At 37.8% G+C, this 15,036-nt stretch overlaps 1 protein-coding gene across 5 annotated transcripts in view; it reads left to right on the plus strand.

The window, feature by feature from the left end:
• LOC126965647 (protein split ends-like) overlaps positions 1-14,397 on the plus strand; it is a 30,371-nt gene extending 15,974 nt beyond the window's left edge. The window contains exons 10-15 of one of the 5 annotated variants that reach the window (XM_050809323.1): positions 1,040-1,178; positions 2,728-2,966; positions 6,358-6,508; positions 7,612-7,862; positions 12,172-12,352; positions 13,022-14,397. In XM_050809323.1, the coding sequence (XP_050665280.1) occupies positions 1,040-1,178; positions 2,728-2,966; positions 6,358-6,508; positions 7,612-7,862; positions 12,172-12,352; positions 13,022-13,026 (966 nt within the window). In that variant the 3' untranslated portion in view covers positions 13,027-14,397. Of the gene's footprint in view, positions 1-1,039; positions 1,179-2,727; positions 2,967-6,357; positions 6,509-7,611; positions 7,863-12,154; positions 12,353-13,021 lie in introns of those variants that run through there. The other 4 variants (XM_050809322.1, XM_050809320.1, XM_050809321.1 and 1 more) reach the window with 4 other exon arrangements.
• The last annotated feature ends 639 nt before the right edge of the window (positions 14,398-15,036 follow it).

The raw sequence follows: 15,036 nt of genomic DNA on the forward strand, positions 1-15,036 counted from the left end.
GTTTTTATAACACACATTTACCTTAAGGCTCGGATTTTTTTTATAGTTATTTTTTTAATTTACAGCATGCTTATAATGATACCTTAATATATAAAAAAAAAATACGCAAGAAATATTATCCTTTAAAACTAACTTAACTAGAATTATTTAATCTGAAAGAACTAATTCGTTAACATTCTTTGGTTATAACACATTAAGTTTGGTGCTAGATCTAGAAAATATATAGTCTATCTATCAAGTCATTTAACAAGTCGTTGTAGGATCTAGTTTGTTTAGTCAATTTGCATGATAATTACACTTCGCGATGGGCCAAGTAGAAGAAAGTAGAAGCAAGTTAGCGAACCTACGAAGCGGTAAGTTTAGTAGGTACGACTATAACTCTAGGGCTAGGGGAATTGCAATTTTTCTATTGAGTGACATAATATTGATTTATATTTATGAAGAAACATTAAACGAATTAATATAATTTTAGATAGTAAAATCAATTTGAATACAAAGGGCTGTTTAAAGTTGATAGTTTCTAAAAATTATTAAGGCTGACATATATTTTGTGAGGAAATTGTAACCAGCCAGTGTTGTATTCTATTAAAATATGGAGTATCCAAACAAAAACAAACATTAACTGTTCAGGAATGGATTGTTGTATCTAATATTTGAATCGTATTTAAGTTAAAAGCTTATTAAATATCAAATTTCTTAAAAAGTAATAAAGAACAAATTGTATCTATATAGTTTATCCTATATTGGATGCATCAACCTTTAGAGCTTGAATTTAATGTTTGTGGTAAGGCTGCTTCGTGAACAAGATGGTCGTGATTACTGTCATAATTAGTAATCGCATTAAACAAATACAATGATTTATCAACTATAACAGGTCGACCTAGCACTACAAGCAGCACCTCGTTCACGAGTTAACGCATGGACCAGCCATCGTTCCCTTCGCACATATTTGAGGGAAAGTGAGACAACCCAACTACGTCGCCGCAAGTTGCATTGCTTGCGGCGACGTAGTAACGTAATTGATGTAAAATGTTTGTAGGCAGCAGCGGGTGGTGGGGCAGCGTTTGGACAATCAGGACAGGTGGGCAATAGTCCCAGCACAGTTCTTATATCAAGTACGTCTAACTCTCTGATGTCGGCGACTGTCAAGCCGTCCACGCAGCAGATCGGTGCAATCGGTAAATATTTATTTATTAATTTAACATGCAATGTATAAATATTTCAGTACCTTTTTAAACATTTCTACTGTAGAGAGGATTAAGATTTGGAATAGTTTACAGATAACGCGCGAGTTCAGTATTGCGATAGTGCTGTGACCTAATTATAATTATTGATAGCCATAATCATGTGTGTGTCGATAAATCTAAACAATGTTTTAAGTTTACCATTTTAACCTAATAATTAAATTTCAATTTTTTTTTCCGCCTTCTAAACAAGTCTTAAACATTTTTCGCCATTTCTCGTGTTTGGCGATGAATTAACTCTTTTTGTTTTTTTTTTTATTTTTCTTTTTATGATTATTTTTGTTTACGTGGATGATGTAATTATAGTTTGTATACGGCATTTTTAGGAGTTTTCACTTAGGTTTATTAAATATTAATATTTCTAAACGTTCTATATACTATTTCACTGTCACGAAAGATCGTGAAATACAGCTTCCAACAGCATTTTTCTGGGTCGGTTCTTTTTTTTCCATTCCTGTTTCATGGAAAACCTAAGGTTGTTTAAGGCGCGCGGCACCTTTCGTAGGCCTACCCATAACTACTTAAAAAAAATTACTGTATAATATATATAACAATAAAAAGCAACGAAATCTTATAGTTTAGTTATTTACAGAACAACTTATAACAGACACTAAAAAGTTTAAAAAGAACCGGCTTCAAAAACTGAAAAGTAATATAACTTAAAAAGATTTAATTTAATACAACTCTTATGCAAAACTAATACCAACCGTCAATATTATTATTAAAATTTTATTGTTTGTGATTGCTACCTAGTGATAGGTTTGAAGTCGGTGCCAAGTTAAATGTAATATAACTAGTATAACCTACACTCGTCACGCGTGACTTTTATCGTTATAGCTTCGTCTAGAACAAAACAATCCAAGTGGACAGGCAACGACAATAACTCTGTCATTAGGTAGCTCATAAAAATAATAGTATTTTATTAATGTTAAAGTCATTCGATTTGCATAAGAGGTGTAATAAAATAAATTCTTTACTAAGTTATTTTATACTTTTCACTTTTTGAAGTCGGGTTTTTTTAAACGTGTTTTTTATTTCAATATATCAAAAAGCTGCTAGCGCCTCCGTACAAATTCGGTGGTTTAGCCGTATATCTCTTAGCTATTTTAGGATAGTTATCGTTAATTAGATTTTTTGAAGTCGGTTTTTTATTAATGTATCAAAAGGCTGATAGCGCCTCCGTACTAATGCACTGGGGTGTAGCCATATTTCTTTTACCTTTTTTAGAGTCGTTATCTTTAATCCATTACATATTTTTTTTTATTATAAATATAAGGGACGAGACGAGCGGGACGTTCAGCCGATGGTAATTGATACGCCCTGCCCATCACAAAGCGGCGCGGCTCAGGATTCTTGAAAAACCCCGAAGATTCCGAGCGGCATTACAGCTGCGCTCGTCACCTTGAGCTATAAGATGTTAAGTCTCATTTGACCAGTATATATAATATTTGATCAATGGATGAATTACGACTTGTATACACAGGCAGCAAGGGCGGCGGGGTCGGCGTGGGCGTGTCCTCGTTCCAACAGTTCGTGGGCTACCCGGGCGGGGTGGGCGAGTCGTTCTCGGGCGGCCTGCTGCCGCGGCCCGCGCCCTCCTCCAGCCAGTACTACTCGCCCTACCAGCCGCTCCAGTTCCCGCAGCCGGCGCAATCCAACGCCTTCGGCTCGCAGTTCCTCTCGTCGCAGCTCCAGATGGCTGCAGCTGTCCAACAGATGCAAGTGAGTCGACGAGGGGATTGTGTGTCTCTTACCGCATTTATCACGGGGACTGTTCCGGAGAGCTGTTTGACCTGATTCCTGCCGCCGAATTCCACAAGTTAGGATATCATCCCCCCCATCTGTTTTCGAGGAGCCTTCTTCCACGTCCTACAAAGCTGTGGAATGACCTTCCTTGTGCGGTATTTCCGGGACGATCCGACATGGGTACCTTCAAAAAGAGCGCGTCCACCTTCCTTAAAGGCCGGCGACGCTCCTGTGATTCCTCTGGTATTACAAGAGAATGTGGGCGGCGGTGATCACTTAACACCGGGTGACCCGTCCGCTAGTTTGTTTTCCTATCCCATAAAAAAAGTCTGACTTGAGCAACTTTTTTTGTTTCAAAATTCAAAGCTTTTATTTGTATAAAAAATTGCCTGATGAATATAAGCGGTTTTTGCTGAGTACTTTAGATGAGATGTTACAATTGAACGATACCTCTTATTATCTTTGGGATGTGATTATAAATTCTTATGCACATACAAAAACTGTTTCCCAGAAACAATGTAGTTCTACAGCTTACTGTAATACATAATAGTACTTACTGTAGTACATAGTAACAACACTCCAAGTACCTTTGCGTCCGTGGGTGGAAAACCTTACTAATGGAGTAATAAAAAGAAACATTTATCAATGATATTATGTTTTAGAAAGATTATACGGGTTACTCTTGATTGATAAAAATGAATAATGATTTTTCTTTACACATGGTGTAAAACCTAAGTGATTTTTTTATATTTTTGTCACATAGGTGCTAATTATCTACATGTTACAATATTAGTCTGAAACGAGCATACTTTAAGATTTCGTTAGGTTAGGTAACTTATTTCGAACAAAGTAAACTCCATTGACCCTACGGATGTTACTCACATAGTCTCTCTAAGAAATAAATCTTTTAAAAGCTGCAAGAATAATATAATAGTTAATAAACAGACTGCTGTATTTCTTTATAACTTTTATTATACAAATGATTTACGTTTTCTTTAGTGTTAATTCCGCCAATATTTGTTTTTAAAACAATTCGACACGTGTTTCGCCTCTACACGAGGCATCCTCAGGACGTGTTGTCTCGCCAATATCTGGCACGAGACACGAACTTTTATTATGTCACGTGTATGATAATTTAGCAAAAATATTACAACATATCGTGCTATTTTTGCTTTCTAAAATAAATGTGATCTTGGCAACATTGGTTTCTATCAGGGGCGTGCGTTGGTTTTCCAGCGCGGTAGGCACTGTAAGCCTAACTAGTCGTAGTTGCGATTAATATTTAAAAATTTAGTTCCTGTTATAAGGATAAATATAAGTTCACTTATCAACATTTTTCTGCCGTTCTGTCAGATTGATCCTATTTTTTAGCAAGATTTGTCAAATTATTCAAGTCACCGTAACCAATATCATTCCACACAGTCTTCGTTGTAGAAAATAAACAGTAGGTCAAGTAGAACAAAAATTGGTATGGCGGCATCCAGCTAGCCAAGTGTATTTTTCGTAATACTTGGTATTGAAATATCTCGTAGTTTTACCTTTTTGTTGAGCTAATATTTGGTATTGGTCCTCCATTAAGAGAAACAATTTTTATTTTATCTACGAACGAAAATTGTGCAAAGGATACGTAGGTACCTAATTTCTGTAAACAAATAGTAATTTCGCCACAATCGCGACACTGGAATATCTCCATTATATTTTAATTCCTTTTTTGTTACCAATTTTAAGCATAAAACACACAGCAACTTTTTTTTCCCAATACAAACACTAAATATAATTAACAATAAACAAATCAACACAAAACAAATAACTTATGTAATTAGCTTAATAATTCACGCCCCTGATATAAAGTACACAAAAACACATCTAAAAAAATGGCGCTGTTATTGTTGATTACTAAACAATATATTTTTATTTCCGGAAATGTCATATTTTATATCTCACAATCATGAATCACGTCATGTGCGATGTCAATACTCTTATGGGAGCGCAATAAGGTTTACTCGGACACTAAGTCAGTTCTAACTGTCATAAGCTTGCCTACCCGAGAAGTGCCAAAGAAGTCAAATTGCGATGGTCATATTTAAGAACGACTTACATAGTCATTGTATATTTTTTGCTGTGGTCGTATAACGTTGACAAATAAATTTTGTTATAGAAATTGAACGTATTCTACTAGGCTTGAGTAAGCATTATAGGGACTGCCTCCTAAGATAGATCGGAACGTATTTAGTATATCGTGTAGCGAAAAACTTACTGGTTGGGTGTTCAATAGAAGTTTGATAATAGAATAAAAGAACTAAATTTATCTGAATTAACTTGGAATCTAGTGTAATTATATTATATAGAATCTAAATATGGTAGGTAGGCTATGCCTATTGGCATATATAGAATGCACAAACCTGGTAAACCAAGGTATTTTAAGGTAACTTCCACTTGTGGTTCCGTGGTTATTACCCGCGTCACTTAGACTACTTGTATGGTTGATTCTTGTAGCACAGTGTATTTAAATATATGACCACCATAAATTTTAACCGCTAATGGCGGTTCTTTTTTAATTCAGAGACAAACTAGAGTCGGCCTCAACTATCATATCGTTCGTTATCTTACGTGCACGATATAATAATTTTAAATAATTATAATATCGAATCGATGTCATTTTTGTAGCATTGTCAAAGAAATTTGTAGTTAAAATGTGCAGTTCTTGAACGCATTTTGGACGGTTTATGATATTTGAGGCAATTGCAGGTCGAGTATCAGTTTCACTAAATACGAGACAGGCAATTGGCAATTCCCGCCGAGGCATATATAGTGCTTTTCTCAAAAGAATGCAAGGAAATAAAACACACTTTTTATATTATACATTAAATTTAAGTTACCTTTGACTTCGCTGGAAGCAGGTTTTCCATTGCCAATTTGGGTTCTGATCTTAAATCTGGTGGAGTACAATCGATCTCCATTTCACTCTCTGCACCGTTGGAACTCATTTTAACAATTATTAAATTTATATTTATTACGTAGATATGTAAATAACAAATCAAGACGAATTTTCAGCTTTGCCGCCAATTTTTTTTGTCATCTGTGCCGACAGGCAAACGCATTTATGGCTATACAGCCACGTATACGCAATTTGTACTAAGCAAAGTGACTATGGTATGCCAAGAATGACAAGATCCGATAAAAGCGTATTTAATAACCCCAGCACGCCGTTTCATAAAATATTGCAGGAGCGTTGTAATGTTCTAAATTCAAAAAACGCTCCTGCAATGGATTTTATTTTGTTTGTCGGAAAATTCGATACTTGGCGTGTTCTTTTTTCAAAATAATATTTCCATGCATGTTTGAGAAAATCAATTTATTTTTTTAGCAGCAACAGTACCGTGCGCCACCCTTGCAGCAACAGTTCGCGCCGCAGCCTCGTCCACCACCACAGCAGCAACTTAAATCGCCGCTTCACGAGCACGCTAACGGGTTCGCGCCGCTCTGCGACTCCGCCTCGCCCACGCCCAAGGGAGCAGGTAACATAACCAGGAATCTCCACATAACAACTCCTTTGTTCTAAGGTGCTGGTAGATAGGAGGTTATTATTCATTCTGGTTACAACTAAGCTGTGGAATGAGATTCCTTGTGAGGTGTTTCTAGAACGATACAACGTGGCTTTAAAAAAAGAGTCCACACCTTTCTAAAAGGTGACACGCCACAAGTTAGGATATCATCCTCACCATCTGGATGTGTGGCGGTCCTCCACAGTGCGGTTTACAAGGAGCTTTCTTCCACGTACTACAAAGCTGTGGAATGAACTTCCTTGTGCGGTGTTTCCGGGACGATACGACATGGGTACCTTCAAAAAAAGCGCGTACACCTTCCTTAAAGGCCGGCAGCGCTCCTGTGATTCCTCTGGTGTTGCAAGAGAGTATGGGCGGCGGTGATCACTTAACAACAGGTGACCCGTACGCTCGTTTGTCCTCCTATTCCATAAAAAAAAGGCTGGAAACACTCCTGTGATTCCAATGGCATTGCAAGAGAATCTTAGCGGCGTTGATCATTAAACATCAGGTGACACGTACTGTCATGTCCTCCTACTGCATAAAAAAAATACGTGCGCACAAAGTACACATGTCTGAAGTGAAACCTGCATTGTGCATGAACCTCTAAACTGCATATGAAGTCCCGGTACATGGTTCTAGGATTACACAATTTTTCGACTGCTATGAAAGACATTACTTTCACCGCTACCATATTAATGTTCTGCTGGTGTCTTTGTAGTAATACGTCGTGCGCATAACGTCAGAATATATTTAGGTATACTCGCGTCAAACATAGACAATCTCTTCTTCAACTATGATCGACTGGTACCAAAACACTGTATAATGCTTCCTATCTCATTTTCTCGCACGTTAAATTTTACAAATTTATGTGGCTGTCTCTTTTTATTATCGCTTCTTCATTTCATCGACTTTCAAATCACAACGATGCTAAAGAAGTTTTCACTTCAACAATAAAAAAAAAGATTTATTTGTGATATATTATGTAGTTGTGATTTTGCAGAAGCATATAAAATATAACTGATGTTTATGGTTTACGATTAAGAATAATATGTAATTTTATTGTGTTGTATCAGGAAAGCCAAAGGCTCCACACTCGCCGCCGCAGCATAAGTACCACGCACCTCCGCCGCACCCGCCGCCCGCGCACACGCCGCACCAACACCAGCAGCATCAACATCACCAGCAACAACAACAACACCAGCAACAACAACACCAGCAACAACAACACCAGCAACAACAACAACAACACCAGCAACAGCACCATCAGCAACAACAACACCAGCAACAGCACCATCAACAACAGCACCATCAGCATCAACAGCAGGTTAGCCAACATTATGTACAAGTTGTTATCACCAACTTATGATTATGATTGATGTAGTATTTTTTATAACTAAATAGAATTTGAATAGATTCTCTCTTTTTATTCAATGTTATTCAGGTGTAGGTTTAGATTTACAAGATGGCAAGGAATGCAAAAAAATCCACAGCAAATCTGATTTAAAATGACTCTTATGAATGTCGGAGCTCAAAATGCTTTATCATTTTACATTTTTTGTTTTATAATGTTGACAACAACGCAAGCAATATATTCAATACTATATACTTACCTAAACATACATAAGTACTAATAAACATATCCATGACTCGGAAACAAAATTAAATATTCATAATTCAAATATACCTAAGCCGACTGGTCCTCGAGGGGGAAAGCGACCACAACCCTCCAACATCTAAAGACAACAATCACCGAAAACCAGTAGTTTACATAGCATCCCTTAATGTACTCGCCTTGGGAAAAGAAGAAAATCTTACGGAACTTATGCGTTAAAATCTATCAAATGGGACATAATTGGTTTGAGCGAAGTGAGAAGAATGGGTGAAAGTATTACTTGTCATCCAGACTATTTACTATACAAAATAGGGGAAGCGCAAGGCCAATATGGGGTAGGATTTATTATTAAACAACATTTAAAACAATATGTGGAAGAATTCATAGGAATCTCAGAACGCATAGCGATTATGAATTTGAAACTACCAGGATATAAAAAACCATGGTCTATTGTACAAATTCACCTACAGAGCAATCAAATTTGAAAACGATAAATAAATTTTACCATAATTTAAACGAAGCCATTCAAGAGCATACCCATAATAACCTTATAGTCATGGGCGACTTCAATGGCCAAATTGGAGGAAGACGCCCAGGAGAAAACGCAATACTAGGACAATTTTCATATAGTTACAAGACCAGAGCAGAAATGGGGAAAAATTACAAACTTCGCGCTAGAAAACAAATTACCAATCTTAAATACTATGTTCAAGAAGAACCGAAAGAACATGTGGACCTGGATCTCGCCGGATGGAAAAAAAAATTAAATTGATTTTATTATGACCAACAGAAACACCTACTTCACAAACTTTACTGTCATCAAAAGATTTAACTTCAACACCAACCATAGGCTACTTAGAACTGAGCTCAAAATAAAACAACCAAAGAACACTAGACCGAGAAACGACTCAGGAAACATAAAACTCGACGAACAGCAATTAGAGCAAATAACAACAGCCCTAAGACCTGAACTTAGAGACTTCAAAGAGAACACTAAGGAACTAGAAAGTAGAAACCCAAGATAAATACAAGAATGTAGAGAATATTATCAAAACCCAAATTAAACTCATAGCAAATAGAAAAATTGATGCAAAAGAAAAACTATCAACAGCCACTATAAAACTCCTTGAAGAAAGAAACTTCTTACTAACGAAAGAAGTACTCAAAACAGAAGACAGAAATTAGTCAAAATAAGCAAAGATATCAAGGAAAGTACCAGAAAGGATAGAAAACAACGAAGGATGCGAACGATCGAAAATTACATACGGAAAACCGGTGGGACTAAAAAAACACTCAAAAAATTGACCGACACGAAGAACTGGGTCGTATAAATGAAAGACAACCGAGGAAAATTCGATTATCACAGTAAAAATAGCTACGTCATACTAAAAATTCTTGATCGAAACAACACTACGCAAGCTAAAATCAGTCTAGTGCAAAACCTCGAACATCCCCAGTATTCTCCAAGCTTCCAGTAAGGCTATCGATACCCGAAAGAGTGAGAAAACACCCGGGCCTGACGGAATAAGCAATGAAATCTTAAGAAATAGCAAAGAGATACTGCTACCTGTCCTCACAGATATATTCAATGATATCACCAATACTGAAACCAAACCCAGCAATGGACCGAGTCTCTCATCATCCTACTGTATAAGAAAGGTGATAAATATGACATAGGAAATTATCGCCTTATTTCCAATGTATATAAGATTTTTGCTATGATCATCTTAAAACGGATCGAAAGAACCCTAGACGAAAACCAACCTATAGAGCAAGCAGGATCCCACAAAGACTACTCAGTGATCGACCACATTCACGTAGTGCGTCAAATTTTGGAGAAATACGACTACCAACTCACATACTACATCGCATTCATTGATTATAGTAAAGCATTCGATTCTCTACATCATGACACTATCACAAATATGGGGGCGTTACTAGAACAAGGATTGAGCACAAGTACATTCGATTAATAAGAAATACATATAGCTGCAGCAGGGCAAGTATCCCACTACAAAAGAAAAGTACTCCTTTCAGAGTAGAAAAAAGGCAGGGAGACCGTCTTATCTCCGAAATTATTCTCCGCAGTATTAGAATCAATCTTCCGAAGACTCAATTGGGAACATCTCGGAATTAATATAGACGGTCAACTGCTATGACACTTAAGATTTGCTGATGACATAGTGTTATTGGCAAAAACAGCAGACGACTTAACCAGAATGATAAAAGAACTTGCGAAAGAACGTGAGCGAGTAGGGCTGGCAATGAATCCGGAAAAATCTAGGGTGATGACAAACGGGTACAAACATACTATAGATCTTGGAAACACTGAAATCAACTATACAGACGAGTACGTATATCTAGGGCAGCTCATTACTCAAAAAGATCCTATGCAGAAGGAAGTGGACAGAAGAACTACAAATGGCTGGAAGACATACTGGAGTCTAAGAGAGGCTTTGAAAGATAAAGAGCTCCATATAAACCTAAAAAGCAAATTTTTTAACATACTTATGTTCTTACGTACGGGTTTCAGTCAGAGGGTTTCATCACCTCAAACAAACTTGCAATTTGCCAGTATGCGAATGGAAAGGAGTATACTAAACATTAAAAAGTCCGACAGTGTAAAAAATATCGTCATTAGAATCAAAACAAAAACTACCGATGTAATAAGCAAAATCAAAGGAATGGCGATGGGCTGGTCACCCGGTAAGAGGACACGACAAATGGAGCAAAAGGGTGACATGGTGGTACCCAAGGGAAGGGAAAAGGAAAAGAGGCCGATCACAGAAAAGAAGTAGAAGGAGTCATATGGAACACAGTGGTTGGAGGAGGCCTTTGAAGACTGGCAAACAGATCTAGGAAAGATAACCAAGCAACAAATATTAGTTTAAATTTATTTATCTATTAAGTTTAAGATTTTAATGCTACTTCTTTACATACATTTAAAAATTCATTTTACTAAGTGATCTGAATAAAAGGCTATATTATTATTATTTTTTTTAATAAAAATGTTTGCACCTATCGGGATTTGAACCTAGGGTCTTCTAGCTCAAAATAAATAAATCTCATTTAAAATTTTTTTACAATTTTAAATATTTTTTGAAGTGAAACTTCTTTAGAATCGTTGTGATTTCAAACCGGATGCAACGGAAAAACGACAGGTAAGAGACAGAAATACAAAAATGTGTAGGATCAAGCTGGCAAAGAGTGAGACAGAATATTGAAGAGAAGTAAATTGAACAGACATACTATTGAAGTGAAAACTTCTTTATCATCGTTGTGATTTGAAAGTCGATGAAACGAAAAAGCGACAGTAAAAAGCGGAGTCACATAATATTTAACATGGGAGATAATGAGATAGGAAGCATAATACAATGTTTTGTATGTATTGTTGTATGGCGTGAGTATACCTTAATATATTCTAACTCCAAGCGGACGACGTATTACTACATAGACACCAGGAGAACATATTTTTATTTATATTAGTGGTGGTAGGAATGTCTTTCATAGCGTTTGAAATCGTGTGTCATCATAGCAACACGTACCAAGAATTAATTTGCAGTTTAGAGGTTCACGCATCGTGCAGGTTTCACTTCTGACGTGTGTACTTTGTACGCACGCAATGATTTTTTTAAATTATGTTTTATGAATTATGAATCAAAATAAGTTTATAATTACCTAGAAAAATGTCGAAAACTTCTGAATTGGCATTTCTTTACGTTTTTGATTTCGAATTACATTTCCGACTATAGTGTATGTAACTGTACATAATTAGGCATTAATGTCTCGGGTGCTAACATTATAACAGCGTACTACACGGCGGTCTAATGCCGTCGGCATTTATGGCAACGTGAGCAAACAGGAAGTCAAAATACTCGTGCTCGTTTCATAAACCCACACTCGGGTGCCCCTCATTATGTACAGTCACATAAACTACTATAATATCTATTATAAGAAGTAAATTTTACAATGGATGAATGTAATGCAACATAATGAATAATCAGTATTCCCCGCTGCGAAGCAACTAGTGGGCGGCACCAGCGCGCGGGCGGGCGGGGCTGCGGGCCGGCTGGGTCCGCCGCGGTACCCCGCGCCCATCCAGCGGCCGCACGCGCCCGCGCCGCTGCTGTTCCGGCCCGTGCACGCGCACCCCGCACACCCCGCGCACCCCGCGCGCGCGCTCTACTACCACCAGCCGCGTAGTGAGTACGCCCGCGCACTGGGGTTCATAGTCACGACACACACACCTACACTATGGGTCCCACGTATGAAATAATGTGTGCTTACACATCATTACTGTGTTTCGGTCTGAAGGGCGCCGTAGCTAGTGAAATGACTGGGCAAATGAGACTCGACATCTTGTCTCAAGGTGACGAGCGCAATTTTAGTGCCACTCAGAATTTTTGGGTTTTTCAAGAATCCTGAGCGGCACTGCATTGTAATGGGTAGGGCGTATCAATAACCATTAGCTGAACGTCCCGCTCGTCTCGTCCCTTATTTTTTATTGAAAAATAAGACTGCTAATTACATAAAACGAGCAGCCATCACCACTCCACATCGCTGACCCAAACAAACAAAAATGGGTAACATGGACCTGCAAAAAGAGCGCGCATACTTTTTTAATGGGCCGGAAACGCTATTGTGATTCCTCTGGTATTGCTGGAGAATGTGGGCGGCGGTGATCACTTAATTAACATCAGATGACCCGTCCGCTCGTTTGTCCTCTCTTCCATAAAATAACGCATAACTTACCACATCATATATAAGTTAAGTTATCATATATAATTACTATTAAATATAAACATATACTACACATTGACTATGAATTCCAGTGTAAGCTTTTAGTGAATAGTATTGAGAATTATAAGCAGTTTGAACTAAGAACCACATTTGGATGTATAGATGGCGGTGGAGGCAACGATCGCGTGAGCGACGCAGGCGAGACGCCCGGACACGTGGATGAGGTGATGGAGGCGCCCGCGAGTGACGTGTCCGCGCCCGCAGAAGTGAAGGCCGAGTGATGTCACGCTCGAGCTTCACGCATAAGTGACATGATTTACTGATTGACCTTCCAAAAGTGCTCGGTTAATCTGCATACAACTATAATCGGATACTAAATAATTGCATTAAAGAAGCTGAACTTTGTGTGGAATATGACTTCGCAAATGTAAAGTTGAATGGTGAGCAATTGGAAATGGATTGTATTCCTAAAACGTCATCGGTCCCTTGCGGCAGACCGTCCGGATCCTGACATGCACGCAACCGCTTCGAAGCGGCGCCGTGTCTATATTTCGGTTCTCGGTATTATAGGTCGTAAATTATGAAGTGATTATTATTTAAGGACGAAATTGGTGTCGCGACCGGACTGTTTGTATGTAAATATCGGACGGACATCCGGGTGTCTATTTGACTGTTATTATTTAAGTATATGTAATACACAAAGGTTGGCAGCTTTGCGTGCGCGCTAGCGACGCTGCCTCGGACATCTCACTAGTAAATATGTAGCCACGGTTTTGCATTACGAATTACGATGCAATTATAATAAATAATATGCAGGCGTGCGCACACAAGTGCGGCAAATACACTGCCGAAGTTGTGCTTAATCCGTCTCTGTACAAAAGTAACGCCACAGATTCAGTTGAGTGTAAACGTTTACTTAACTGGCTGTATACACTGCGACACACCGTAGATGGAAGATTAACACTAGATTCGCTGTGAGCTTATGTAAATGAGATAGCGATAGTCTTTGACGTGTGTACACAACAGTACAACGTAATAGACAACAACGTCTCATATTTAAATAATAAATGAATTCACACCAAATCACTCAACTACGAATTAAATCAGAATTTATTAAATAAAAATTTAAATTAAATAGTATTGCACTACGGCAGTAATTGTTTGTTGAGAGCCGCTGAACTAGGTCCAAACAAAAAAATTGCATACGCAAAAAAGATAGCAGATATTGTTGTGTATCTCGATTACTCTCAATAGCAATGTAATTGTGTCTCTCACATTATTGTTGTTTTAGTGACGCATCTATTGTTCATCTTCTATCTGCGCGACACACGAACGGTTCTTTCCGATCGTTGAAACTTCGATCGTGTATTTGCCACAGATGCGGCGCTTACCTAATAATTATTGGGAGCAAAAATGACCCAGAGCGGCCAGTGCCATCGCACCGGCGCGCTGTGAGCTCCATGTATCATAATCAATTATTATATGCGAATAAAACTATTATGACAGATGTTGCTTTTTATTTGTTGAGAAATGTTTATTATTCACGTATAGACTATATTAATATTTAACCAACAGTTAAAATGTTTACAGTCACTAGCTATAATAAAATAACTTCAATGGAATAATATAGGATATGGTTTTTTACAAATGAGTTTTGCTATTAACCCATTGTACTGGTAAGACGATGAAATGTTGGGATACAGAAATAATGTAATTTTTCCATTAACCATATTATGTTAACACTAGAAACAAACATAAACTTATACTGTGTCATTAATAAACGCGAATTAATGTTATTCCAAATTTAAAACTACGTCTTTATCTTACCTTTGTCATTACAGAATTACATGACAGGTAGAAGTAAGTTTAAACTTGGAGTAACTTTACATTTCACGCGCATATTCCATTTCAGCCGCAAGATGTCCACTGCTGGACAAAGGCCTACCCCAAAGATCGGTCCGTCTTGTTGCGGCCTACCAATACTACGTCTTCCGGTACGTAGTCGCCATTCGAGGACTTTACCCAACGGCCATCTGTCCGTCTAGCTATGTGCCCTGCCCACTGCCAATTTAGTTTCGAAATAGTCTGCCATATGTCGGTGACTTTGGTTCTCCTACGAATCTCCTCATTTCTCACATTAAAACTC

This window comes from Leptidea sinapis, chromosome 8 (genome assembly GCF_905404315.1).
Source record: "Leptidea sinapis chromosome 8, ilLepSina1.1, whole genome shotgun sequence".
In the NCBI taxonomy this organism is placed as follows: Eukaryota; Metazoa; Arthropoda; class Insecta; order Lepidoptera; family Pieridae; genus Leptidea; species Leptidea sinapis.